Source organism: Phoxinus phoxinus (genome assembly GCF_949152265.1).
Source record: "Phoxinus phoxinus genome assembly, chromosome: 12".
Taxonomy (NCBI): domain Eukaryota; kingdom Metazoa; phylum Chordata; class Actinopteri; order Cypriniformes; family Leuciscidae; genus Phoxinus; species Phoxinus phoxinus.
Genome location: NC_136887.1, coordinates 23,777,701 through 23,804,120, shown reverse-complemented (window position 1 = coordinate 23,804,120; position 26,420 = coordinate 23,777,701). Strand labels below are relative to the sequence as shown.

General features: G+C 40.1%; 1 protein-coding gene across 12 annotated transcripts in view; it reads right to left on the bottom strand.

The window, feature by feature from the left end:
- The window catches only part of diaph2 (diaphanous-related formin 2), a 471,667-nt gene that overhangs the window by 245,345 nt on the left and 199,902 nt on the right, over nt 1-26,420 (bottom strand). For 6 of the 12 annotated variants that reach the window (XM_079630046.1, XM_079630045.1, XM_079630047.1 and 3 more), the window contains 3 exons: nt 25,745-25,807; nt 21,981-22,313; nt 18,058-18,172 (listed from right to left, as the gene is read on the bottom strand). In XM_079630046.1, the coding sequence (XP_079486172.1) occupies nt 18,058-18,172; nt 21,981-22,313; nt 25,745-25,807 (511 nt within the window). The remainder of the gene's footprint in view (nt 1-18,057; nt 18,173-21,980; nt 22,314-25,744; nt 25,808-26,420) is intronic. The other 6 variants (XM_079630050.1, XM_079630044.1, XM_079630051.1 and 3 more) reach the window with 1 other exon arrangement.

Sequence of the window (26,420 nt, the reverse complement as noted above, 5' to 3'; positions counted from 1 at the left end):
CTTCTCCAAATCCACAAAGCACATGTGGATTGGTTGGGCAAACTCCCATGAACCCTCCAGCACCCTGTAGAGGGTATAGAGCTGGTCCAGTGTTCCACGGCCCGGACGAAAACCGCACTGTTCCTCCTGAATCCGAGGTTCTACTATCGGCCGTATTCTCCTCTCCAGTACCCTGGCATAGACTTTCCCGGGGAGGCTGAGAAGTGTGATCCCCCTGTAGTTGGAACACACCCTCCGGTCCCCCTTCTTAAAAAGAGGGACCACCACCCCGGTCTGCCATCCCAGAGGCACTGTCCCCGACTGCCACGCGATGCTGCAGAGGCGTGTCAGCCAAGACAGCCCCGCAACATCCAGAGACTTGAGGTACTCAGGGCGGATCTCATCCACCCCCGGTGCCTTGCCACCGAGGAGTTTTTTGACTACCCCGGTGACTTCAGCTTGGGTGATGGACGAGTCCACCTCTGAGACCTCAGCCTCTGCTTCCTCCATGGAAGACGTGACAGCAGGATTGAGGAGATCCTCGAAGTATTCCTTCCACCGTCCGACAACATCCCCAGTCGAGGTCAACAGCTGCCCACCTCCACTGTAAACAGCGTTGGTGGGGCACTGCTTCCCTCTCCTGAGTCGCCGGACGGTTTGCCAGAATCTCTTCGAGGCCAGCCGATAGTCCTTTTCCATGGCCTCACCGAACTCCTCCCAGGCCCGAGTTTTTGCCTCCACAACCACCCGGGCTGCAGTTCGCTTGGCCTGCCGGTACCCGTCAGCTGCCTCAGGAGTCCCACAAGCCAACCAGGCCAGATAGGACTCCTTCTTCAGCTTGACGGCATCCCTTACTTCCGGTGTCCACCACCGGGTTCGGGGATTGCCGCCTCGACAGGCACCGGAGACCTTACGGCCACAGCTCCGAGCGGCCGCTTCGACAATGGAGGTGGAGAACATGGTCCACTCTGACTCAATATCTCCAGCCTCCCTCGGGATCCGGTCGAAGCTCCGCCGGAGGTGGAAGTTGAAGATCTCTCTGACAGGAGACTCGGCCAAACGTTCCCAGCAGACCCTTACAGTACGCTTGGGTCTGCCAAGTCTGTCCAGCTTCCTCTTCCGCCATCGGATCCAACTCACCACCAGGTGGTGATCAGTTGACAGCTCCGCCCCTCTCTTTACCCGAGTGTCCAAGACATACGGCCGCAGGTCAGATGAAACGACCACAAAGTCGATCATCGACCTACGGCCTAGGGTGTCCTGGTGCCACGTGTACTGATGGACACCCTTATGCTTGAACATGGTGTTCGTTATGGACAAACTGTGACTAGCACAGAAGTCCAATAACTGAACACCGCTCGGGTTCAGATCAGGGGGGCCGTTCATCCCAATCACGCCCCTCCAGGTAACACTGTCGTTGCCCACGTGGGCGTTGAAGTCCCCCAGTAGAACGACGGAGTCCCCAGTCGGAGCACTTTCCAGCACCCCTCCCAGAGACTCCAAGAAGGCCGGGTACTCTGCACTGCCGTTTGGCCCGTAGGCACACACAACAGTGAGAGACCTATCCCCAACCCGTAGGCGCAGGGAAACGACCCTCTCGTTCACCGGGGTAAACTCCAACACATGGGGGCTGAGCTGGGGGGCTATAAGCAAACCCACACCAGCCCGCCGCCTCTCACCATGGGCAACTCCAGAGTGGTGAAGAGTCCATCCTCTCTCAAGGAGTGTGGTTCCAGAGCCTAAGCCGTGCGTAGAGGTGATTCCAACTATCTCTAGCTGGAACCTCTCAACCTCACGCACGATCTCAGGCTCCTTCCCCACCAGCGAGGTGACGTTCCACGTCCCTAGAGCTAGTTTCCGTGTCCAGGGGTCGGGTTGTCGAGGCCCCCGCCTTCGACTGCCGCCCGATCCTCTAAGCACCGGCCCCTTACGGCCCCTCCTGCAGGTGGTGAGCCCACGGGAAGGCGGCCCCACGTCGCTCCTTCGGGCTGAGCCCGGCCGGACCCCGTGGGGGTAGGCCCGGCCACCAGGCGCTCGCATACGAGCCCCAACCCCGGGCCTGGCTCCAGGGTGGGACCCCGGCTGCGCCATACCGGGCGACGTCACGGTCCTCGATGTATTTTTCTTCATAAAGGGGTTTTGAACCGCTCTTAGTCTGACCCGTCGCCTAGGACCTGTTTGCCTTGGGAGACCCTACCAGGGGCATATAGCCCCGGACAACATAGCTCCTAGGGTCATTCGGGTACTCAAACCCCTCCACCACGTTAAGGTGGCAGTTCAAGGAGGGCTCAAGTGTACATAGAACACATATTTTAATAAAACATATTCATAATCCAGAGGGAAAGGTTAAAAAAATAAACACGGTGAACGTTCCAATTTATATAGAATGCTTCCTTAAGGCAGTGCTGCTTTATGTTGAAAATAAACAGACCTATCTTCATTCATTCTTTGCTTCATTTTAAATGAGCAGTGTAAGAGTTGGTCAAGATAAACATGAGGTCGAAGATCAAGAGAGCAGAAACAAATAAGATACAAAATGTCAGAGAAAGGGTCAATCTGTCAGACCATATGGCTCTCATACATCAAGTAAAGACCTCAAAAGCTGATCTTTGCTGGTGAGAGGTCAAGAAAACTCACACAAGCAAGAGGGGGACTAAAGTGATGATTGAACAAAACAGGGAGAGGTAAAAAGGATCCACAGCAATCGGGCCTTGAAGACAGACTTTCAAAGGCACCATGAAATCAATAATAACAATCCTCATATTTTGTATTAATAATGCAGTATTTATAATAAATTTATAATTAATCAAAAACATTTAACTTTCCCAACCCTTTGCATCTACCCCCATACTGACAATTAGCAAATACCAACAGGTCAATGATCTTATCAAGTCCCGATAGGCAAAATCAAATCCCGCTCATTTTACTCAGATAGGGGTAAGTGTACCTATTAAGCCCATGTACCCTTTAAGCCCACTTTCAACTTTGAAGTCTAATATAAAAAAGAGAAAATCATATTTTTTGCTGCTCCTTATTTTAACCAATCCAGTGATTTGTAACTTACCTGACATTTTTTATTACATGTTAAACACATTTGGCAATGTTAAGTTAGCCCCACTCATGTGTATGCGGTCTCAGGGGACCTCAAACAAAGACACCCAAAAACTTTGGTGTTTCTGGACCCTTCAGAAATCAACACATTTCTGCAATTTTCAGCCATTCTTTTGGTAACTACATTGATATTATGTCAAATAAGAGATAAATGTATTGTTTTGTGTGTATGAACAAATAATAATTCATAATTTTATATAATTTTCCTTTAAATGGAAAGATGAATTTTATTAGCTTGCGCTCAAAGCTAATCTCAAGGTCAAACCATTTGCCTTACTGGAAGATAGACTGCTGAAGAATTAAGCATGTGAACTACAAACACTAAATATTTTGTGATTTATTTTACATTAATTTACAAACAAATACATCATAAATTGTTTTGTTGGGAAGATTATTTTCATAAATTAACTTTTTTTAAAGATGGGCTTAAATGGCACAGCGCCATAAAACGCATGCAAACTAGAGTCAACACAAGCTAACCTTGAATGAAAAAAACATAACATTTCTCAATGTGGGCACAATGGAAATTACTATGATGCTTTGTCCACAGTATATTTAAGCTCCTTGCATGTCTGTGTAAACGTATATTATATATTTTAAAGGAAAACTGTCTTTTTTTCACCTTTACTGACTGTGGAACCATTTAAGCCCACCTTATGTGTTTCAATGAGGAATCCCTCAAATTACAAAGTTTAATCAACTTTGTGAGAGAAATTGTTTACCCCTTATCAAGCGCCCCTATTTTTGAGAATTTTCTGAAAACGGCATACCCAAATACAAATGTCTGTAGCTCTTAAACCCTATGGTCCACATTCATAATTCTTGTATTTTTTTAAACTAGACAATTGAAACTTTGTTACCCAAGATTCAATTTTAACTCAAAGTTGAATAGGAAAAGAGTAAAACAAGGTAAATTGACATGAAAGTGACTTACGATTTCTTTGAATGAACTTAACTTAGGGAAAAATTGATCAGACTTTTATGTCAAAGGCCTGAAAACACCATAAAGATAAAATTGAATGTCTGGACATGTTTTGAGTCAAATTTGAGATTGATACTCCCAAAAATGTAGTTTCTGTAAGCTTTTATTGATGAAAAGTATAAGCGTCCTTTCCAAAAACCTATTTGGAGACTCCAAATGGAGACCTGTTACCAAATGACATAAGAGTAAACAGTACATACTACATGCATGCATATCAATTCAAGACTGTTTTGCCCATCAAACCACACAATAAAAAACTATTTCAGCAAAACATTTTAACAAAATACCCTTTATTTTGATCAATTCTAATAGCAAAAACAGTGAAATAAAACGTCTATCATTAAACGTATAGCCTAGACATTCCAGAAGTGACTGTTTTCCAACTAGTGTATAAAATATATTTATATATATAAAAAATAGTTTTAGAACATTTGTAATTAGAACAGTGTTTTTTACTCAAATAAATTACAGTAAACGGATTATTACAATGGTTATCCTATTACTTTCTGCTGCTCTTCGTCGCTTCTTCTCTCCACCTTCTTCAAAACACCACCAAAGTATTCTGTAGTCGACGATCAATGGTAGAGATGTTCAGATATAAGCTTTGGATTAAATCCGTGTGTTTATATACTGTCTATGGTTTATTCGAACTCCGTGGGCGCAAAACAATGTAAAACAACGCTATGTGTGTGTATGTGTCGGCGCACTATGTGTGTGCGCACTTGCGTGTGGAATGGCGAAAGCGCACGTGTGAATGAAAAGTTTGCGCTTTGTTCTTGTATTACACGTTTCATGCAAGCAGATTCGTCAATCACTGCATCGATGTTGGTTGGTCAATACTACCATCAATCAAAACTTTGCTGACTAGACATTGGCTGGCTTTATCCAGGCTTTTATCCAGTTGAAAACCGAGGAGCGCGATTGACAGTTCGCGCAGCCGGTATAATGCTCCCTTTTTTTTTCAGTCAATAACAAAGCCTGTGATTGAAGGATAGACACGAGGGAGGGCTCAATTTACCCGGAAGATTCCAAACTACGGGGGAGATATGGCTTTTGAACGTTGGAATCGATATTTCATTGAAAATGAACATGATGGATTACTCTAACTCAAAACGCTCATGTAAACAAAGGAGGATATTTCGTTTTTTTCCCTATTTTGTTGTTGTTTTGGATTAAACAGTGGGATGCATTTTGAAGAGTAGACCCTTACATTGAAATGTATGCTGGTGTTTATTGGATTCGTCCGAACTGATCTGAACCATACGCGATCAAAGATAAGTATTGCCGTTCATTGTGTTCATGTTTACAAGGTCAGTCAGTCAGCATTTAATTTAACCCTTTCCTCTCTGGTGTATTGATTGCAAAAACAAGCTCAGAACATGATTCTTGAGTGTTTTAGCTTTCAAATGATGCATAGTTTATGATAGTTGATTGAATATTTGTTATAAAACAAAGCCGATAAAAAGTAATAAAAGTTTAGCCACGCCCCTTCGGCCCGCCCGCGGGCCGGTGCTTGATAAGGAGTTAATGGCCTATTAATTGGATACTTCATGTGGAATTTTGACCGAGCCGACTCAAGGCTCCATACTTAGGACTAGTGGACCCCTAGTGGACCCCCCCCTAACCCCTGAGTCTGGAATCCCAACATGGCTTCCTTCCCAGGATACACTCGGTCAAAGTTCCAGCTTTGACCAGGCATAACTCCAGAATCAAGCCAACTTAAGGCTCCATACTCCCGGCGTGGGGGGCCCGCTAGAATACCCCCTGAAAGCCAAGAGTATGGATCTGCAACTCGGCTTGGCTCCTGAGATGCTCCAGAGTCAAGCCGACTGAAGGCTCCAGACCACCGGCATGGACCCCCAGCCACTAACACCTACCAATCACACCCAGGGCTCTAATCAAACATTAGCAAAATTACTTTTTTTAATGCTTCCCTGTCACTGAATAAATATATCAATGTTTTACTTATAAAAAAAAAAAATAATAAAAAAAAAATATATATATATATATATATATTGTATAAATCAATCATGATGTGGGCTTATTTGGAACACATGCGGGCTTAAATGGTGCCAAAGTACCAATTAAGCCCATGCCAGACTTCTGACTTTATTCATAAAATATCTTAATTTTATATTCTAAAATGTACATCAACTAATAAATACATTTTCAAATGTGAGATTAATCTTGCATTTTAACAAATCATTTTTCTTATAAACCATGTCAATATCTATGAAAAAAACCTAGACTTAGATTTTGGTGGGCTTAATAGGTATGCTTACCCCTACTGTACGTCACAATAAGGAAGAAAAGATTGTCAAAAGTTGGAGAAGTCTACAGTCAACAGTGAACATTCAGCTTGTTTTGGAAATGTGCATGTTCACTCAAAAATGAAAATTCAGTCTTGACCTGCCCTAATCTCATTGTTTTCCTTTTCTATACAGAATTACAATTACAGTTACATACAATTACAATGGATGGGCACAGAAAAAAAAATACTATACCATAAAAGTGACATAAAAGTGGTTCATACAACCTGTGCAGTACAGTCAAAATGTTCTAAAACTACTCAATAGCTCTTTTTGTTCACGGGTAGGGGTGTAATGATACATTGTTATATCGTGATATTGCGATATAAAATTGTGACGATATACAGGTACATCGTTGATGTAAACGATAAAACTCGCAATACAGAGTTCGTTTTATCCAAAACTCAGCTTACTGTATTGATAAAGTATAATTAACCCAAAAATGTAAATTCTGTCATCATGTACTCACTCTAGTGTCGTTTCAAACCTTTAATATTTCGCTCATCTTCCAAACCTAAATTAAGACATTTTCATGAAATATGAGAGATTTCTGTCCATTCATTTAAAGTCAAGTCCCCTAAAACTTAGAAGATACTTAGAACTGAAAATGTCATAAAGGCATCATAAAAATAATCAATCGAGCGGTCTAATCCAAATCCAGAATCATGACAATGAGTGAACTTATGGGTGAATTATGACTATTTTATGATTTCTGAAGATTTGGAATATAACACACAAGTTGAATTGACCACCTTATGATACGCTTATGCATCTTTTGTACCCTTTATGTTTGAACACCTCAGTCCCTATTCATTGTGTGTTTAAAAAACAAACAAATGTTCACCTTTTGCATTAGATGGAAAAAAGTCATATAGTTTGGAATGACATGACATGAGTAAATTATAACATGAATGACGACAATTCTCATTTTATGGATGAAAATATCCCTTTAAATCTCACTACTCTACCTTCCATCCTAAGTTGATTTCAATGTTTCTCTCCTTGACCTCCGCCCTCTTTGCTGTGCAGCCCCCTCCCTTACTCTTTTCAATACCCTCCACAAACGTACTATTTTTTTTTGTTCTCTGTTTTTCCCAAACTGTCTTTGTAACGCCGTTCTCCAATCAGGACGAGGGCTGTTGTGCGGTTGTCTGGGCTCTCGGCTCAGCTTTTCTCGAAGAAGAGGCTTTTCACACTGCGGAGTGTGTTGTTGATATTCAGCGAGGCTCCATCTTGAGCATGCAGCACCGGGATTGTTTACCCGAAAGGCGGGCGAGGGGAGGCGAAGGGGGGAGCAGCGAGAGCGTCGTCCCCTCTACTCTTCAGACCTCTCTCCACACTGAACCAATTCCACCTCAGAGTCTCGGGGACAAATTAAACATGATAAGACGTCACCACACAGGCCTGGAGAGCAGGGGGAGAGGATCACACGGAGATGTGGCCTCTGCACCATTTTTGATTTGTATGGAAATTAGAAGTCAAACTGCTCGAACAGCCAATAAAGTTGCAGTCTGGGAAATGTAACATTTAGATAAGAGACTATAGCGGCAATTACCACTGATAGCATTACCAGAAAAAATAAAACAAAGTGAGCGGAAAGTAAATAAAACGTAAATGCATTTGGATGATGCTGACACGATAGAGGAAGTCTATAAGAATTTGTTTAACAGTTGTGTTGACTATATTTTAATACATTTAAACACAGTCTCTCTCACATCTTTACAGTCAAAATAACACTAAACCAAGTTAATGTACTGTAATTTCAACCAAACACAGTGGATGATTATAACTTAATTTTAAAACATATATTGTGCTAATCTATATAGATACAAAATATTTAAGTATGAAACTACACGCAACCTTTTGATCTACAGAACAAATTGATTTAGAAAGATTTGCAGATATTACTGCTTTCAAATACTCTGTCATTTGTCAGTTTCTAACATGAGAAACACTGGGGAAGTGGCTCTATTAACATATGCAAACATGAATATCTCCAAACCTCAGCAGCGATAAAAATCCGCCCATCACCACGCCGAGAGCGGGGCTCACAGGCTTCCTATGCCCATGTTTGGGATATGCCTTATTGTGGAAGTAGATTTGATGCCATTGTTTTCACTTCCTTATTTCAGTCTTGTTTTTACTCCCTCTGTCTCTATTTTGAAAAGCTGTTGATTATTCATGCACATACTGACAAGAGAACTATAAATGATCAGGTGATGCAAGGCCTATTCCTCTCAGTCTTAGCTCGTCCAGTCATGTCACACTACTGTACCGAACATAAGATCCTCAGCAAATGCAAAACTAGAATTGTGACACAGCGATTAAGCCTATGAATATGAATGTTCTTTCTTTGAACAAATCAGAATGTCTCAACTAATGTCTACTTTTCTCTTTCCTGGGAAATTAAACCAGGATACTTGTCTTACAGTGAGTACTTGTTATGTTAAGATAATACGACTTGTTTAGCTGAAAGATATTCCGCCAAAAAACTTTCATTAATCTCAGGCTTAAAAGCTTGAGAAGTAGCATTATATATTTAAAAGCTATTCCATGTATAACACATAATTATCGCATTTCCATAGCAATCTTTAGACTTCAAACCAGATTTGGACATCATGTTGCAGTAGTCTTTTAACTTTCTCAGGGGGAATAATAAATAAATAAATAAATAAGCTTCCACTGCCTACTCAAAAGTCCATGATATAAGCAGCAAGGCAAAACCTTGCACTTAAACATGCCCCCAAATGAGGAGTTATGAGGCAAAGACAAAGTTTTAGAGTTTCTTCGAGACAGGTACCACGGCATGGTGGTATTTTCAAATGGGCTGTAAAGTGCAGTGGTTGCCCAAATATCTCCCCTCTGAGATAAGATGATTAAAGTCAGTGGGATATCCAAGTGTAGCGATAAGAGCCAGGAACAGTGGGGTATCCTTCTCAAAATGCACCGACTTCTGTATCCAGGTCACCCCCTGTGGCCTCTCTAATGCACAATAAACTCATTACAACCCATTAATATTTAACTATCTAATTTTCCTGCATATGTGATTTATTAGAGAACGGCAAAAATGAGCGAGACTGTGGGCCTAGGCTGAGGCTGAGCACAGTGGGCAAACAAAGAAAAATTAGCACGGGCCACATTGGCTTTATTGAGACAAATTGGCTCTGCGCATGAGAGCAATTAGAGAAATCGCTTTCTTTTCAGACGCATGCCACCAGAAAGCAACTCTCTATTTTAGAATTAGCACTGCAGATTTGATAAAGTCCTCTGCTTTCAGTGGAGAAGAATTAAAAGAGAGCAAAAATCTACAGCAGAGCTTCAAGGTCACAAGGGTACACAGGTATCGCTTTAAGGCAAGCTGGTTCGTTGCTGGTCCAGACTGAAGAATAACTGTTTCAATAACATTTCAAATCAGCAATACAATCGGACCATGACTGCATCATGAGTTTAGGATTTCCAAAAGAGGTATGTCTCCACTTCCAATAATGTCACTGAAGCCATTGCTGTTATATACACAAGCTGAGAAAAAAGCTGTGATTTTATAAAAGTGCAGGTGCCAAAACCAGTAGTGATCTGATGATAGAAAGAGCATGGCATCAAACGTGTGTGTTGAGAGAAATAGTGTGTGCACTTGAGTTTTTAGTGCAAGACTGGGTAGCCTTGGGTCCAGATGGATATGTTGACGTCTGAGGATGAGTGATTTTCTGGAGTTATGAAAGAGAAAGAGAGAGAGGAGGGAGAGGGCCAGAGTCATGTGGACAGAGCTGCACTGGCAGATGCTTCCATTCGCAATAAACAGCATCAGCAATAAACAGCTCTGTCCTTAGGGGAGACAAGTGGAATGATCTAACCCCCTGTTCAAAGCGCTTTAGCATGCTGCTTATCAAAAGCCTCCTTTATTATTTTACTGTGGCATTAAGACCAAGCTGTTAATATGAGCCAGGCTGGAGAACAATTCCATTGCGTCCCACATTCATCTGCCGCAGGGCGTAACTGGATTGGCTGGTATGGAAATAAACACAATTTTAATCAGGTGGTGGTCCTATGTTATAAAGCCCAGTATGGAAACCTCAAGGAGCTTCCTTTGATACCGGGATCTGTTGTGTTACAAAAAATACATTTGTGTCTGTTCATGATAATGCCTGTATGTCCTTTTTCAAAGACATAACACTGCTGTCATAATAGATTGCAGGCTTGAAACTGACAAGGCAATTTAAGCAGAAAAAAAAAAAAAAAACCTCTTAGGGTGTCTTGCTTCTGTCTTATATCTAACAGTCTGTGTAAGTATTTGAGCAAGCGTTTATGATATGCAGGGGGGAAAAAAACAGGCAAAAAAAAAAAAAACAGGCGTAAGAGCTTGGAATAGAAACAAAATAGTGGGCAGCATATCTGAGGTCTCTGATCACAAACAGGTTAGGTCTGATTCCTTCATTAAAGTGTCCAGGTCCCGGTTCCCCAAAACATTCGTATCGCTAAGTAGTTCTTAACCTATTCCTTAACCTCTCTCTTAACGTTATGGCACGATTCCCGACACATTCGTACGCTAAGTATATCTTCTGTAAGTCACACTTTTGTAAGGTTGGTATGGACCATTCGTAAGCTCTCTCTTAGCGTTGTTTGAGCTCAAGATGCTAGTCGCCGCCACTGTGCAGCAGTCTTTAGAAATCAGCGCAAGCAGTACAAGTCAAACTATGGTATGTTGACAATGTTGTGGGTAAACAATGATTTTATGTTATGGACATTTTAAGACTAATAAAAAAATATGTTTGCAATGGATACAGGCCTATTTATGAAGTTGACTTTATTTGGTATCAGAACTAATATTGTGGTAATTAGCCTAGGCTATTTCGTAATGTCATTAAAGCGTTTCAATTGGCAATCACTTTTGATAATTAAAATCTGGCAAACGATTTGGCTCTAAATGGCTGTGAAAGATCTATAAATGGGTAAGCATGGTGGTGTCCAGTAAGCGATCAACTATGGCAGCGATCCAACGTGTCCTTATTGAATCAAATGTTTTATTGAAAACATTAAGCAATGGCAATCAATACCGCATTAAAATAGAAGTAGCTGCAGCTGCTTGCCAATCCATTCTGATTGTAAAGTACCTTACCATTAATATAAAAGTGTAATTACATGATTTTTAGAAGTCGACCCATGTCAAGAAGCGGCACAAGTGGCACAGCGGGATAATGAGGGTGGATGATTAGCAAAGGATACCCGGTTCGTCTACCCGTCACAACATATCGTGTGAACATATTACTGACAATTTGATAATTTAATTAATAGTCTAAATTTTACTGATAACTTAAACTATGTTAAAACAAATGTTACTGGAATAATTTGAGGAATGTTTCATTTGCATAGAACGTGTTGTCTTTCTTAACGCCGTAATGCACCTTCGCGTGAAGTGGAAAATCGATTTCTGAGCAATCGATGCCAACTAATTCAGCATCTTCACTTGGGACAGCGCCTTTGTAACATCGAACGTAAGAGGCAGCTTGTTAAGAAGCTTCCTAAGGGACACTTCGGGGAACACACTTAGGAACATAAACTACTTTGGTAAGATATCTCTTTCGAGTCTTCTTAGCGCGCTAAGAGTGAGCGTTATCTGGGAACCGGGCCCAGGTCATTTCAGACATCATATTTTAGGGATTCACCGATACCACTTTTTCCAGGATGAGTCTGATACCGATACTGTCATTTTTGGTACTTGCCTATACCGTATACTGATACCAGTACCTGTATTTTCACTGCATTTGTCATTTTTAAATGTATTGGGTAGAGAAACCAAAAGATTATAAATCATATTAGTCGGCTTAATTTGTTCAGCATATATATGGTAAAATGGTAAATGGACTGCATTTATATAGCGTTTTCACAGACTCAATGGCCACCAAAGCGCTTTACATGTTGCCTCACAATCACCCATTCATACACCGACGGCGGTGTCAGCCATGCAAGGCGGCATCCAGCTCGTCGGGAGCAGCTGGGGTTAGGTGTCTTGCTCATGGACACCTCGACACTTGGTCAGGTGGAACCGGGGATTGAACCACCAACCTTCCGGTTTGTAGACATTCTCATGCTTAAATAAGCCTGCTAAAATGTATTGTAACGGCTTCTGTTACTGTCACTATTCATTCTATAGCTCTATCTATCATATTTGATCTTTCATTTAATAGCAGAGTGCATGCATATATAGAGCTGCTCCAGCACTCAGTGCTAAGGATTGGCTCAGTGGTTCAAAGTTTTAGAGACTAGTGAAATATCACAAATTCTCTATTTCGATACTACAGCAAAACTACTAGCCTAATTCATGTACATTTAAAACATTATTAAAGACAAGTAAACAGTCAGTAATTAAATAAGAACAAATTACAAATAGCACAAATAAATACAATAGAACAAAGAAAGGTGACAAATGAAATAAACAGTGTTTTTAGAGTTTTTCAGGTAAGTCTAATAGTTATCAGGTACCCAAAATTTTAATAAAGTAATAAAATGTGAAATGACACAGCATATTCATCACTGTATAAATAAATATAGATGGATTTTAACATTAAAACAGCCTTTATGACCAAATATAAATCCAATATAAATACGGTTTACGTTCACTTGAGTTATAACCGACTATGTTTACTAGGATACTCGCCAACACAGTTTTTTTTTTTACATAATTTTGTGTGAATTGATCCGTACAAGTGCAATACATGAAATAGAATTCAATTCAGTATCCGCACGCTGTCTGATGTTTACTTTCATGAAACTTCTTGACTTGCAAACATCCTGCAATAATATGAGAACCCCTCGTTATACATAAATCAGGTAAAAGTTCATGTTTTACTTACATACTGTATCCGATTTAGTTTTAATCCAAATGACACATGTGCACCGTGAACGATTAGCAATCAAGAGCATTCAACAGAAGTGAATGCTCTCTCTCTCTCTCTCTCTCTCTCTTTCTCTCTCTCTCTCTCTCTAATCATATACTACATGCCTCGTTTTACTTTATTGCCATTAATATCTGACTGAACTACAAACTTTCCACTGATGTCTGTGAAAAAGGGATGCAATCGACAAACTTGTTCCACTACATGTTTGTCTTTTATCAGCTCGCGCACCACAGCTATATAGACATTACTATAATTCATTAAATATTTGAATAATTCGATACAATTACTTCATAGACAGGCTTCTTTTTTATCGCCATTATACTCTCTGTTGTCGATGTTTCTTTGTCTGGACACAAACACTGTACACACGCTGCGTGGTATCGAGTGTTGGTATCGCAGCATTTTTTTGAGTATGAGTACAAGTACATGAGCGCAGTATCTGTGCATCCCTATCAGATTTAACCCTCCATTAAACAAGGATTAAGCCTTGGCGGGGGCACACAATGTCGGGGAGAAGGGAGGAGTGGAATCAGTAGTTCAGAGAGAATTTGATGAAATTTTGGCTGATTAAGGGGATCATGCAGGTTCCTTGTGGGGGAGCTGAGGTCCTGAGTCACAGCCATGTTTTTAAAAGTGAAATCTATCTGACATTGATGCCTCAGCTGGCAGACGATATAAAAAGACAGAAAAGTGAACGTTCACACAAGCACTGAATATGAATAGGTGGGGGAATCACAATTCTTCTATATATAAAATCAACACATAGAGAAAGTGCATTCTGCTTAATCTGGCACTGTGACATCTGTTCAATATTAAATTAAATTAAATTTGCAGAATGAAAAAAAAAAACCTGAAACAATTAATTAACGGCAATATAGGGCTGTTAATTTTATATTTTATGTGATTTTGTGTATGTGATTGAAAATAAAATAATAAAACATTAATTCAATTTAATTAAATTAAATTATCCAAATGTATTACAATAAACACACTCAGCAAAATATTGTCTAATAATCGTTATCGAGATATTTTCTTTTTGTCAATATCGCACACCCCTAATGCAAATACTGCAATTATTTTTGATTTTGAACAAATGTGATAATTTTGCATATAATCCAATTAATGCGATTAAAATGTTTAGTTGTTTGACAGCTGTCATTCTTTCATTTGCTGCTGTATTATCTTGCAGGGCACTGCTTTAAAATTAACCACTGATCATGTGAGAGACATATGGAACTCCACAACTTGACCCTCAATTGCTTTTCATTGCTTTTTCTCTATCTTTCTTTCTTATCATAGGCTCACTGGTCATTAAGAGACAAAAATGATGGTAGTTCTCCTTTTAGAGGTCAAGTGCTGCCCTGGGCTCCTCCTCCTCCATGAATTACTTCAGCATTGACACCAATTATTAAAATACATCTTCATTAGATCTCGCTTCAGAGCTCCATCTGTGGAGCAGCCAGGAGCGTTCTTCACCACCCCATCACACTTAATTTACCCAGATCAAACTCATCTATTGCCTGAGCCACTCAAAGCAGAGACAAGAGTGGGGCTGAACAGTGCCTCCCCAAAAAAAAAACGAATTCATTTCAGGTTTTTGCTGATAGTAACTGTTCTATATATGTGACAGAAAAAAAGCTACCATATGACTTCATTCAACATCAATTTGCACTTCAAACTGATGCAAAAAACACAGCTTTCCTCACCAAGCAGGAAAAAGGAGGAGTATGTGCTTTTACAGAGAATATCAGTGAAGTGTTCAGGTGCTGCTGTGAGTTCAAATTTCGGTAAGAATTCATATGATGCACCATTTAAAGAGGACGGTGGTGCTGATGTGGTTTATATTTCAAAAGCAACAAGCAATGCATGTCATCACCGTGCCGGAGAGTCAGACTTCTATTTTCTTGAGAGCATATGTCAGCGGTGAAGAAAACCTATTAGGGCGAGAGGAGGAGCAAGTTTTGCCAGCATCCATCTTATTTCAGAGGCACATAAAAGCGGAGGCGTTGAATTGCTTTTCAAATGCAATAGGCCATGCCACACACTCAATCCACCAGTGTATCTGATTTGATCCCCCAAGCAGAAACACAAGCAGAACCATTGATTGATACCACCAAGCGAAGGGTGTCTGGGGGAAATAGGGAATAAGAGTGCCAGATAGAGGGGGTGGAAAGGCCAAGCAACTGTGGCAACAAGGAAAACAACATTACAATAAACGCAGAATCTGACAAAGAAGAGGATTTAAATGAGGTCTAAACTGCATTTCGGAAAAGTCTCAGGTTGCTTCTGAAGCATGCATTGACAAGTGGTGACTGTGGACAGTCATGCTAATCTATGAGAATATCATTTGGGATGAAAGGGCACAGAACACTTGAGTTTTGTTTAAAAGATCAAGCCCTGAGCATGTTTGCAGAGGATAGACCATTGATTAAACAAGTAGTGAGTATTTTCTTTATATCAGTCATTCTCAAACTGTGGTCAAACAGTGGTAAGCCAAACTGCCCCCAGATGGCATGAAGCATAACTCTGGAAATGTAAATAATTAATAATACATTTTACCGGTATTCAAATTATGCTATTCAAATTACTTTTTTCCAACTATTTTCAAAGACATATTCCATATTTTAACTAGGCAACACAAATAGGTAATATTCTCTTTAAGTTGTATGCTATTGTTCTGAAATTTTAGTCCACGCTCAAAAAAAGAACGAACAATGTTATCAATAATTTAACCAGTTCCATGTACACTTTCTACACTGATGGGAGAAATTCAGAAAAAAATACATAGCTTCCAAAACTTCCAAATAATATGTGTTTGAAATAGATTGAAACATTTGAAATAGGTTGCAACATAATGTGTTAAGAGGGAAAAAGAGAACTTGAAATGGAGCAGAGCAAATACCAAATCTAGAAAACAGAGGCTTGTTTTGTATACTTTATAGAGGAAAAGTCTCTACTCTTTACCTGGCAGTCTCCAGACAGATGTTTTAGCTATAAGCAAGTCATCTAGAATGCTTTTCCCTACCACTGTTAGTCAGCAGACCACACTCACCAATACATAAATAAAGCGGTAGTTGCGCAGACAAATGAAGCGAATATTGACCAATGACTGCCCTGCCAGCTCTGCTATGAGGATTTATAGTGTGTGGCCAAACCAAGCATCTGTGAGGTCTTATAAAGTAATTCATCCCTGGAGACTGCCAACTGCACCAAGTCTAAAAAAAAAACTGGAGACAGGGTGAGGACACCACCTACCACCTCCTCCAACTGGTGGCGTGAAAGTATATTTTAGAGATTGGCAGTACACTGAGACTCACTCATCAAATGGCAGGCAGTTCAAAGTCAGTAGGATTACCAGGGGTATAATATCATCCTCGTTTGCCTTTCAGTCTTTCTTTTAGCAGTGAGGTTTACCATTGGTTAATAATCTTTTAATTAAAAGTGGTATGAGGAAGTAGGGTTCTACTCGTTGTGTGTGAAAGTTTCCAGAATGGGTCCAAATCGCATCTTACACACTTCAAAGCTGGATTCTCAGAGTTATAGCTTCATCTTAAAAGAGCAGCTACAACTATCAAACACAGAAAAGCATATTTCATTCATGAAGACGTGCAGTTAGGGTTCAGAAACAGACCTGGGGAGAGACGAGTCAGTGGGTACGCTCCAGGCGTAATTGATAGGAACTGAGCCAAAGATGGGTCCCAGAGGAACTCCTCAACTCTTACTTATAAAACATACACCTTTGCAGAGAAAAACTAAAGATACAACACAAAGTGTAGAAGAATGAAACCTAAACACAATTATATCTAAAAACGGTATTCGGCTTCACAGGAACAGGCTGTGTTTTTGTCACTATCTCAGAAGAGAAAGAGAAAACCCCAGTAGCAATCAGCAACGGTTATATTCAAGAGTCATATAGGCATTTCTGCACATCTTAAACCACCACATTATGCTTAAAGTGTTGCTGGATGGAGTTTAACAGACTGATATAATGTCAATACTGAAGAATAAGAGGAGTTATTGTTATCTGGAGCTGTGCCAGTGGGCTAACGCTAGCAAACTCTACACTGTGGTCAATCTGCTCTCAGATCAGTTCACTTCAATGACTGATCATCTGACCACCGCTGCACACATGAGCAGACTCTTCAATTGTGCTCAATGTCTGACAGGCCCTCTGCAATGCCCCTTTATGAAACAGGCATTAAAATCTACTGAGGCCATTCACTGTCAAAGGTTCAACTTGCTGCCTTGCCGAAGGAAACATCCACTTTATCCTTCTACAGCAGTGTGAATAAACAGGGGAAGCAAACAAAGAAACAAACTGGCCAAAACTAAAGTACAACTCTCTGTACTGTAACTTTTTCTTACATTCTTTCTTCTTCACTGTCTCTCGGGGGGGTTCCAGTGAAGCGGAAAGGCAGCCGAGCTAACCAAGCATGTCTGTCCTCTGCTCCTATTGAAACCCACAGCCGCTTAGAGTACGGATCCCGTGAAGGAAGAGGGATGCTTTGTAAACTGACTCTGTGCTGACATGTACTGTAAAGTACACTTCCAACTCTGCAGCTCTGCTAATTGGCACATAGCTAAACACTTCCTTAATCTGACTGTAGACCCTATAAAAAAGGGAAGTTATGGGGAAACCAAAACAGCTTTATAAAGATAATTAAGATTTCACAGAGATGACAGGTTTCCGAAAGTTTGAAAGGAATAAAAGTCAGCCATCAGGGTAACAGAAACGACATGTTCCTATGTGATTAGGAGGAGAGGCAAAGCAGGTTGTCCTTACCTCTAGATTTAGAAGAGAAGGACATTGAAAGCTGGCCCAACATGTCCGCACTCTCAAAACGCTCCTCTTTGACTTTGAGCCAAAAGCAATTTTCCGCCATCTCCTGAGGCACTATCTGTAAGCACAGAAAAACTCCATCAAACACCAGCAGGAATACAGTAAGCGAGCACCAATGCACACATAAGCACGCACATACAGCAGCATGAATGCTACATGAATATACATTTGCAGTTTACAGTGTGTATTTTTGTGTATACTGTATGTTTGTCATGATATACAACTAGTCAATTAATCAGTTATCAGTTATAGTATATACATACATATCAGTGTGTTACAACTGGTCAGTCAACTCACCAACTAGACTGAAAATATGTTCTTCTTATTGAATAAGGTTGAATAAGGATCAAAACTATCTAAACTAGTAGAGAGAGATGGCAGTTTAAACTATGTATTTTCTCCTTTACGGTTTGCATATAGTAACCTCCTCCCCCTCATCATCTCTGGCTAATTATCTCTACTTCATTAAGACACTAGCAAAGGGAAATTCTACTGTGCTACTCGTCACGTCAAAGCAAACATGTGTGTATGCAATGAATTAGGTGTTGGCTTAATTTAAAAAATATATATATAAAGCCTAAGCCTTTAAAGCTACTGTCTTTTGCTGAAGGAAAATTGAAAGAGCTCTCCATATATATAAAACAGCCTCCAGTTTAGAGCACTGACATCTTTAGTAAAGGGTCTCCAAAGCTCAGCAGCACCAGGACAGCAGAAAGATTTATGTAGTGCAAAACTACATATTTTTAAGATTGATATTGTTGCTTTTAAAAAACAGATCAAAGACAGAATGATAGAATGGATGGATGGATGGATGGACGGATGGATAGATGAAATCTGCATATGGAATAGTTTGATTTCATCACCTGTCATCCTCTTAATATCAGTATCAAAACTCAATGTCTATCACCATAAGGTGTTTCAATCCGAAACTTTCATGCTAAGATGTTTTTTCCTTTGTTCTTTTGCTCTGCAATCAACACATCACACATCAAACCCGAAAGAAAAGGAAATGAGAGGTTACGTTTGGCATGAAAAGACACCTTTGCAAAGACATTTCTTTCTTAATCGCAAGGTACATTGTCGTTGTTACTTGTATAATTGCATCCCAACAACTAGAAAAACATATCCAACAGCATATACAGATACTACTACTTCCAAGAATTATGTGGGATATAATTAGAATATGGAAACAATAGCCAGAGGAACTGTCAGAATCACAAGGAGTTACTAGATTTATGGATAAACACAATTTGTATCCTCTTTTCATTATAAATGAGAGCTGGTCATTTCCTCAACTGCAATTTAAGATTTAAAGAAAATTATACAGTTCAGTTTGTGTCACGTCACCGAAGAACCAGAGCAGAACACAGAAAGTCCAAATGCCTCTCGATTACACACTCGGCTTATTCTTGTGTAAAGTATTTTTATAAATAATTATGTAAATTAATTGTGAAACTATTTGCTTAGTGCAATATCGCCACCCCCTCTGAATTCAGCTGTTATCTGTCTACAACACAAGTCAGAATAAAAAAATTAAAAAAAAAGAAGCTGTGGTCTTAGATAGCTAAAAAATGGAGGAAGTCTGTTTAACAGGTCAAGTTAATCGATTTACAAAATAGAATGTGCCCCAATCTTAAATTAAATCTAATTATTTTAGAGAAATATTTCTTTATGACATTTGCTAATTTCAGAGTTGTGCAAATGCATATCTAACATTGTGAAACATTCTGAATGGTAATGGTACACATTCAACAGTGTTTCATTGAGTTGTGTGCCCCTAAATTGATGCCAATTTTGCCCCCTATTCTCAATGATGACCCACATTACTGGTATCAGATAACATTTACAATCTCACTAAATCCAAGTGGAACAGTGGAAATACAGAGAGACTGACAGAGAGAGAAATGAGCAGTCTCGTTAGTGTGCTACCTCGTAAGGGCACTTGTGAAAAAAAAACATGACTCTTCCAAACATAGTAATTAACACAGGGCTCAGCAAGGGTGACCTTGTTCATGCTCAAGCAGCAGAGAGAAATACTGTAGCTTCCTCTCGCCTTGGGCGGCTACACCCATCTCTGGGCAGAAAGCGAGCAGCTCCAAATGGTCTTAGCCGCAGATGCAAGCAATCATTTACTTTTCCATAAAGGAGTGCGGCTCCCCTGTGTGGGTGTTCTAACGGTTAGAGAAATTACATTACAGCACCTCCAGGCAGCAATCTCCGATGTGGCTATTTGAAAGTCCGTTACATGCTTTAGGGAAAAATCGGGAGGAGTGCAGAGGCTGGAGTGTTTCCCAACTTTACTGCTGCCGGCTGCTTTTACTGTCTGGCTGTTATCTTCCTCTGTTGCGAGAGATGGAGGGGTCTCCGGTGGGTGATTTAAAATAGCAAGATACAAACTGATTAGCATTCTCATTTTCATCCTCTAACTCTCTCCATTACCAATCACCGACACATCAGCATAATGACACCTGAGAGATCTCAGCGTTACCATGCATGGTAACATCACCTTGACATGTCAATAAATGATAGGCACATACTTAAATCTCTAATATTTGACTATATATTTAAAACTTAAAAGTTTGGGGTCAGCAAGTTTTATTTTTTGTTTGTTTGTTTGTTTGTTTATAAATTCATACTTTTATTCAGCAAAAATACTATAGTTTGATCAAAAGTGACAGTAAAAATGTTTTGATTTGATAAAAAATTTATTTGAATGCAAATAAATAATATTTTATTATTTCTATTCATGGGGGAGGGGGACACACAGTTTCTATAAAAATAATAAGCAGCACAAAATGTTTTACAACTGTTATAATAATAAGAAATGTTTTTTAGAGAACCAAATCAGCATTTAGAATGATTTTTTAGAAGGATTTACTTTGCCATCACAGGAATAATTACATTTTAAAATAAATTAAAATAGAAAACAGCTGTTTTAGACTAATAATATTCACAATATTACTGTTTTATTGTATTTTTTTGATAAAACAAATGCAAGTATTTTATTCAATACAGAAAATATACAATATAAAACTTGCTGTAATTTGCTCATACTGCAAACCACACAAAGTCAACCTCATTAATATAAAAGAATTAACACAAAAGTAAGGAGTGTTGCCCTTGGGGCTAAATGGATCCCGCTTTGTAGCTCTTGAGCTTTTCAGAGATGACGAGTAGCCCTGATTTATATTATGTACTGAATGCATGATTGCTAATTGAGTTTCTTAATGTGAGTTCTTTATTTTGTATTTTATTTTTCATAGGACTCTGCTTCTTGTGGAGGCGTCTATCCTCTCTGCACTGATGCATAAAGGAGTTAAAGACAAGGTCAAGCATAAGCATGAAAAAGTACAAAACAATTAATCTGGTTTTCAGACTGTTAAAGTTCCCAAGGCGATGGGTAAATAAATGATTGAGAGTTAAAAGGAAAAAGACGTTATGAAGAGGTTGACCTATAGAAATCACATTTAAAGCAATGGAGGATTACTCAATATTGTTTTATGTATTTTTGTTTTGTTATGTTTCGTTTGAACTAAAACATTTATTAAATTATAGCCAGAATGTGCATGCAAGGGAACTTGAGCTAATAAAATAGTTTACGGTCGGATATCTTGAAAAGGAGTCAGAGTGAGCCATGGGACAATTACTTGTCCCATGGCTCAATGCTTTTTTTAATAAGCTGCATGTACTCGTAGGCTTTGGACCATCAACTCCCACTGAAAAAGTCAAACTCTCTTCATGCTGGGACGGCTAAATTGCAGCCACCATTTGCAATTTATTGCTATCCTTGGAATGTGTTTTTCGGTTCTCAGAACGCATGTGTTTTTAAACTGCTCAAGCTTCAATAGTGTCTTTGTCTTTCTTACCTTGGACCAGTTAACCCTCTTCATGACGCTCTCAGGTTTGTAGGTCTTCTTGGGCACCAGCCCGTAAGGCAGCTGGACAACGAGCGGAGGAGGAGCCAAATGCATGCCCGGAGGTGGGGGCGGGCCTCCTCCAGGAGGTGGAGGCGGAGGTGGAGGTCCGAAGCCAGGTGGAGGTGGAGGAGGAGGAGGTCCCATAGATGCAGGTAGAGGAGGAGGTGGAGGAGGTGGTATACCACCACATGGGGGCGGTGGAGGGGGCGGAGGAGGTGGTGCAATGCCCCCTGCTGGAGGTGGAGGAGGAATGGCACCGGCTGCTCCAGGTCCTGCTGCAACCTGCAAAGGGATTACAAAGAGTGAGAGACAAGAAAAGGGCATCTTACGAAACCTCTGTGAGCCAAACATTCACCTCAACCACTCCCGTTCAGCCTCTATACACAAAGTCCCAGGCTTTTATCACCATTACATGTTTTATCCCATCAGAACTAGCGGGTGAGACAAGGGCAAAGGAGAGTGGAGGATAAAAGACAGTGTTTACAGAAGCTGACTTTTACATTTTAGGAGAGTGCATTACAACAAGTCTAAAAATCACACAGAGAGAGAGAGAGAGGGGGGGGGGGGTGGATTCTCGCATGCATTAAATAAGAGTTGATAAAAGCAGATGGATGATTTTGGGCCGCCGTGGCCTTCCCTCCGGGCACCTGTTCCCTCAGGGCACCTGTTCCCTTCAGCAGCACTGAGCATCTGCCCATCTAGCGCACAGAGCCCCGCCTCCTGAGAGCCAAGCAGGGGCCAGCACTCAGAGGAGCGTGAACCCACTGTCGGATTCTCTCGCTGGGGAAACTGGGACACATCAATTCCTGGGGGGCAGGTAGTCACATTGAATATGTAAATAAATAAATGGCAGGTCGGTCTATGTGACCGATAGATTCTTCTGGAATGTACACACCTGTCAAGTGACTGGGATCTCAGAGGAGCAATTGGACAAGTGTTGAACAAGCAGTGAAGTGTCTAAGTGTGTATGTGATGGTAGGAGTATGGTGGACACTGGAGTGTTGTTTCATCCAGGGTCCAAAGTAATCATTAAGCCAAACTTGATTAGAAATGGGATTTGGTGAGCAATTAAAATGACTTGTCTGATGTGAGATTCAACTAAATTTAAAAAATAATAATAATAACATACAAACTATCTACTTAAGAAAACATGTCACAACTTAAAGTGTTAGCATATGAACATCCACTAATCATCAAAAGACTATCTAGGATATGTTTTATCTAGAACTCCATGTGAATGCATAAATAACTGAACAGGTTAATTGTGGACCCTACAGTAGGAAATGTTCATTCAAAAAAACTGGAATAAAAAAAAAAAAACATTGAGCTAAAGAAGTTGAGAGAAAGCTTAACTTGGGGTAACATAAGGTATTATACAGCAGCATAATATAACCAACTTATATGGGTCTCGTAAGATTCCTGTAAGCTTGACTGACTTCCACTCACACACACGCACAATTTAAAAGCCATTTTAGATTTAGATTAGCAGTAGAAAATGAAAAACCGCCTGACACTGAGGGCATAACTCAAAAAGAAACAAACATGGTGAAGTTTATTATGATCATCATGTTATTGTTTTTAAGACATAATGACATAAGCAGTCATTCGTTCCGTATGGAACATACTTAACTGTGATTACACTGAATGACAAGATGACAGTATCGATATTTGTTTGTGGATGAAATATGGAAAGCACTTTGTGTAGACTGATTCATCTCGTTTAATCATAAAGCATAACAGATGAGAGTAAACCATTAGACTTGATTAACATGTAAATTGCCTCTGTAATTTGCTAATAGATTGAGCGTATGAATGGGATGCAGCCACCTGAACCTTTAGCAGTAATGAGAAGAGTAATCGGGCTTGAACACTCATGCAACTGGTGGCGGCAGCCAGTCGACCTCTCTGCTCCACCCTCTAGATCCTTAACCTTGAGCCACAATCCATATAGTGTTTAACCAAATGTGCATTTCTTTTTTTTTTTATTGGTCATTTATTTCTCTCCTGGTAAGATAACTGAAGTTCACGAGATGGTCTCCAGGAAGAGAAGCCATTATGGAGGAGTCAGTCACTCAATTCATCCAGTAACTGATAAGACTAAGGGCGGTAAATGTCTTGACAAATCAGCCCTGCTCTGCTCGCAACAGAATAAACAGGTATTTTGAACCACTGACAAAGGGTGGGCCAGTCTCTTTAGCAACAAATGATATGCAAATGCTTCAATTAGAAGTCCCAATAGCCCAGATATGACTTGACCTTTGGATGATTACAAACCAATTTTTTCTCTCTCTTTTTTTCCCTCCTCCTTCTCAAAACTTACTTTGTGCCTCATTCTCATCACTGCTTAGTGAAAAAGTTTCTCATTTTCTAAAGCAATTCCCCTCTCTGCGCTCCAGCCTCAGTTCAGTTGATTAGGAGTATGATATGCGTCGAGTCACATTTTTATATGCATTACCGAGTGTTTGATTACACAATGCAGGCAGTGGATTGTTTATTAGAAGGGAAATTAAAAAGGTGTAGAAGCATCATGCAGGAAGCTGAGGTCCCTTGACGAGTACCCTGTCCCATGATTATGCGTCTGTCAATCTCTGGCCCGTTGTGACCCATTTTCTCTCTCAAGTTTAATACAAGAGAATGGCAAGCAAATTAGCTGCTAAATTAGACCACCGTCATTTCCGCATCGCTTTGGCCCTCTGTGGCAGCTTGTGGCGCGATGCAGACCCTCCCGCCACAGTTCTGGAATGCTAATCAGCCTCTGGCACACAATTTTCTCAAGACATACTCCTCATTCTCTTTGAACAATATCCATCATTTAGTTCAATTTTACAACAAAAACATTTTATATGGGGAAAAAAAATTCATTTAAAGTTCATTTCCCCCTATGGTTTCCTTTCTGCTTTTTGTCGTTTTAAAAAAGCAATTTACTTCCAAAAAGTCTGGATTGTTAAAGGTCTAAGCTGGCCACTGACCTGGACTTGCTTGCCGACTCTCATGTGTTTAGTTGCACTAATTAGCAGTCTATGTGTTCTATATGAAGAGGAGAATATCAAGAGGACAAGTATCCATTTACACTCTCAACGGGTGGGAGGGGCACTCTTGGTAGAAACAGTCACAGTTTGGGTAATTAACTAGGACTAACACACAATTAAACCATCCCAATCTCATCTCTGATGAGCAAGAGGAAATTTTAATTAGATTTGGTAAATACTGAGGGTTACAATACTCTTGTTAAATGGAAGGATGGGTTTCATTTTTCCCTTCAAGCTTGAACTGGCTCTGGTAGCCTGTTCCATCATGTTCCTGTAGCTTAAGTGGAAGAGAACGGTGCTAGCAACCCCAAAAGTAAGTGTTTGATTCCCAGGGAACAAACAAACTGCTTGCTTCATATACTTTCTAGTGTCTGTGGTAATATTCTAGTTCACAGTATAGAGATTATATTTGGCAGGATCCACCATCACAAGCTGTTTATATGCTGGATATGTGGGAAGGATTATGGCCTAATTGTGTAGCATGCATTCGTAATGGATGATTGAACAGCATCTGTTAAGAGTCTTGAGACAATACAAAAAATCAAGGCTCTGCCTGATCACTGAGGGGTAACAGCTTTGATCAACCTGTTAGAAGGTATAAAAAAATGCAGATATTCAAAGATGCAGGCAGGTGGCTGCTTTGAGCATGCTGGGAATGGAAGGGGAGGTTGGGAGAACACCCACCTTGCTGTTTCTTTCGCTGATGTTTTTCTCTGCCTCTCTTAGCTTGTCTCTCTCACTAGTCAACTGGACAGGTGAGGGACAGACAGACACATACACAGACAGACAGAGCAACAGTAAGGGAAAGACCATAGCTGGAAAAGGAGAATGGTAAAGAAAAAGTCAACTGCCAACTTTGCTGAACGTCACATGGCAATAACACTTGGTGACAACAAGAAATTGGATACAAGAAGCCTACTTGAACATTATCAAAACACATTGTTTGCCTACTAATAAAGTAATACAGGGTTTCATTAGTGGTTGCTGTGAGATTCCCAATCCAGAAAAGTTTTTGAAAAGAGTGAATTCACAAATTAGGAACATCATTAAACCTCATTAATTCTAGTTCCAGTTCCAGACACAACAGAGCAAAACATTGCCCACCCATTTTTGTTAGCTTTCTTGGATGATTTAGGAAAAAAGTATTTGTTAAAGACTTAACAACCATGACCAACCCACCTGCTACACACAAATCAAACTTTGATTTGCAATCAAAAAAGTATTTAAAAATTGGATAAAAAGACAAAGGTACAAAACTTTTTTTCTTTTCTTTTTTTCTTCTGGAACCTTTCACTTTATTGGCTCCAGTCATTTCCATGATGCTTTTGTTTCAATAAAGTACATTTCTAAGGAAAGTTCA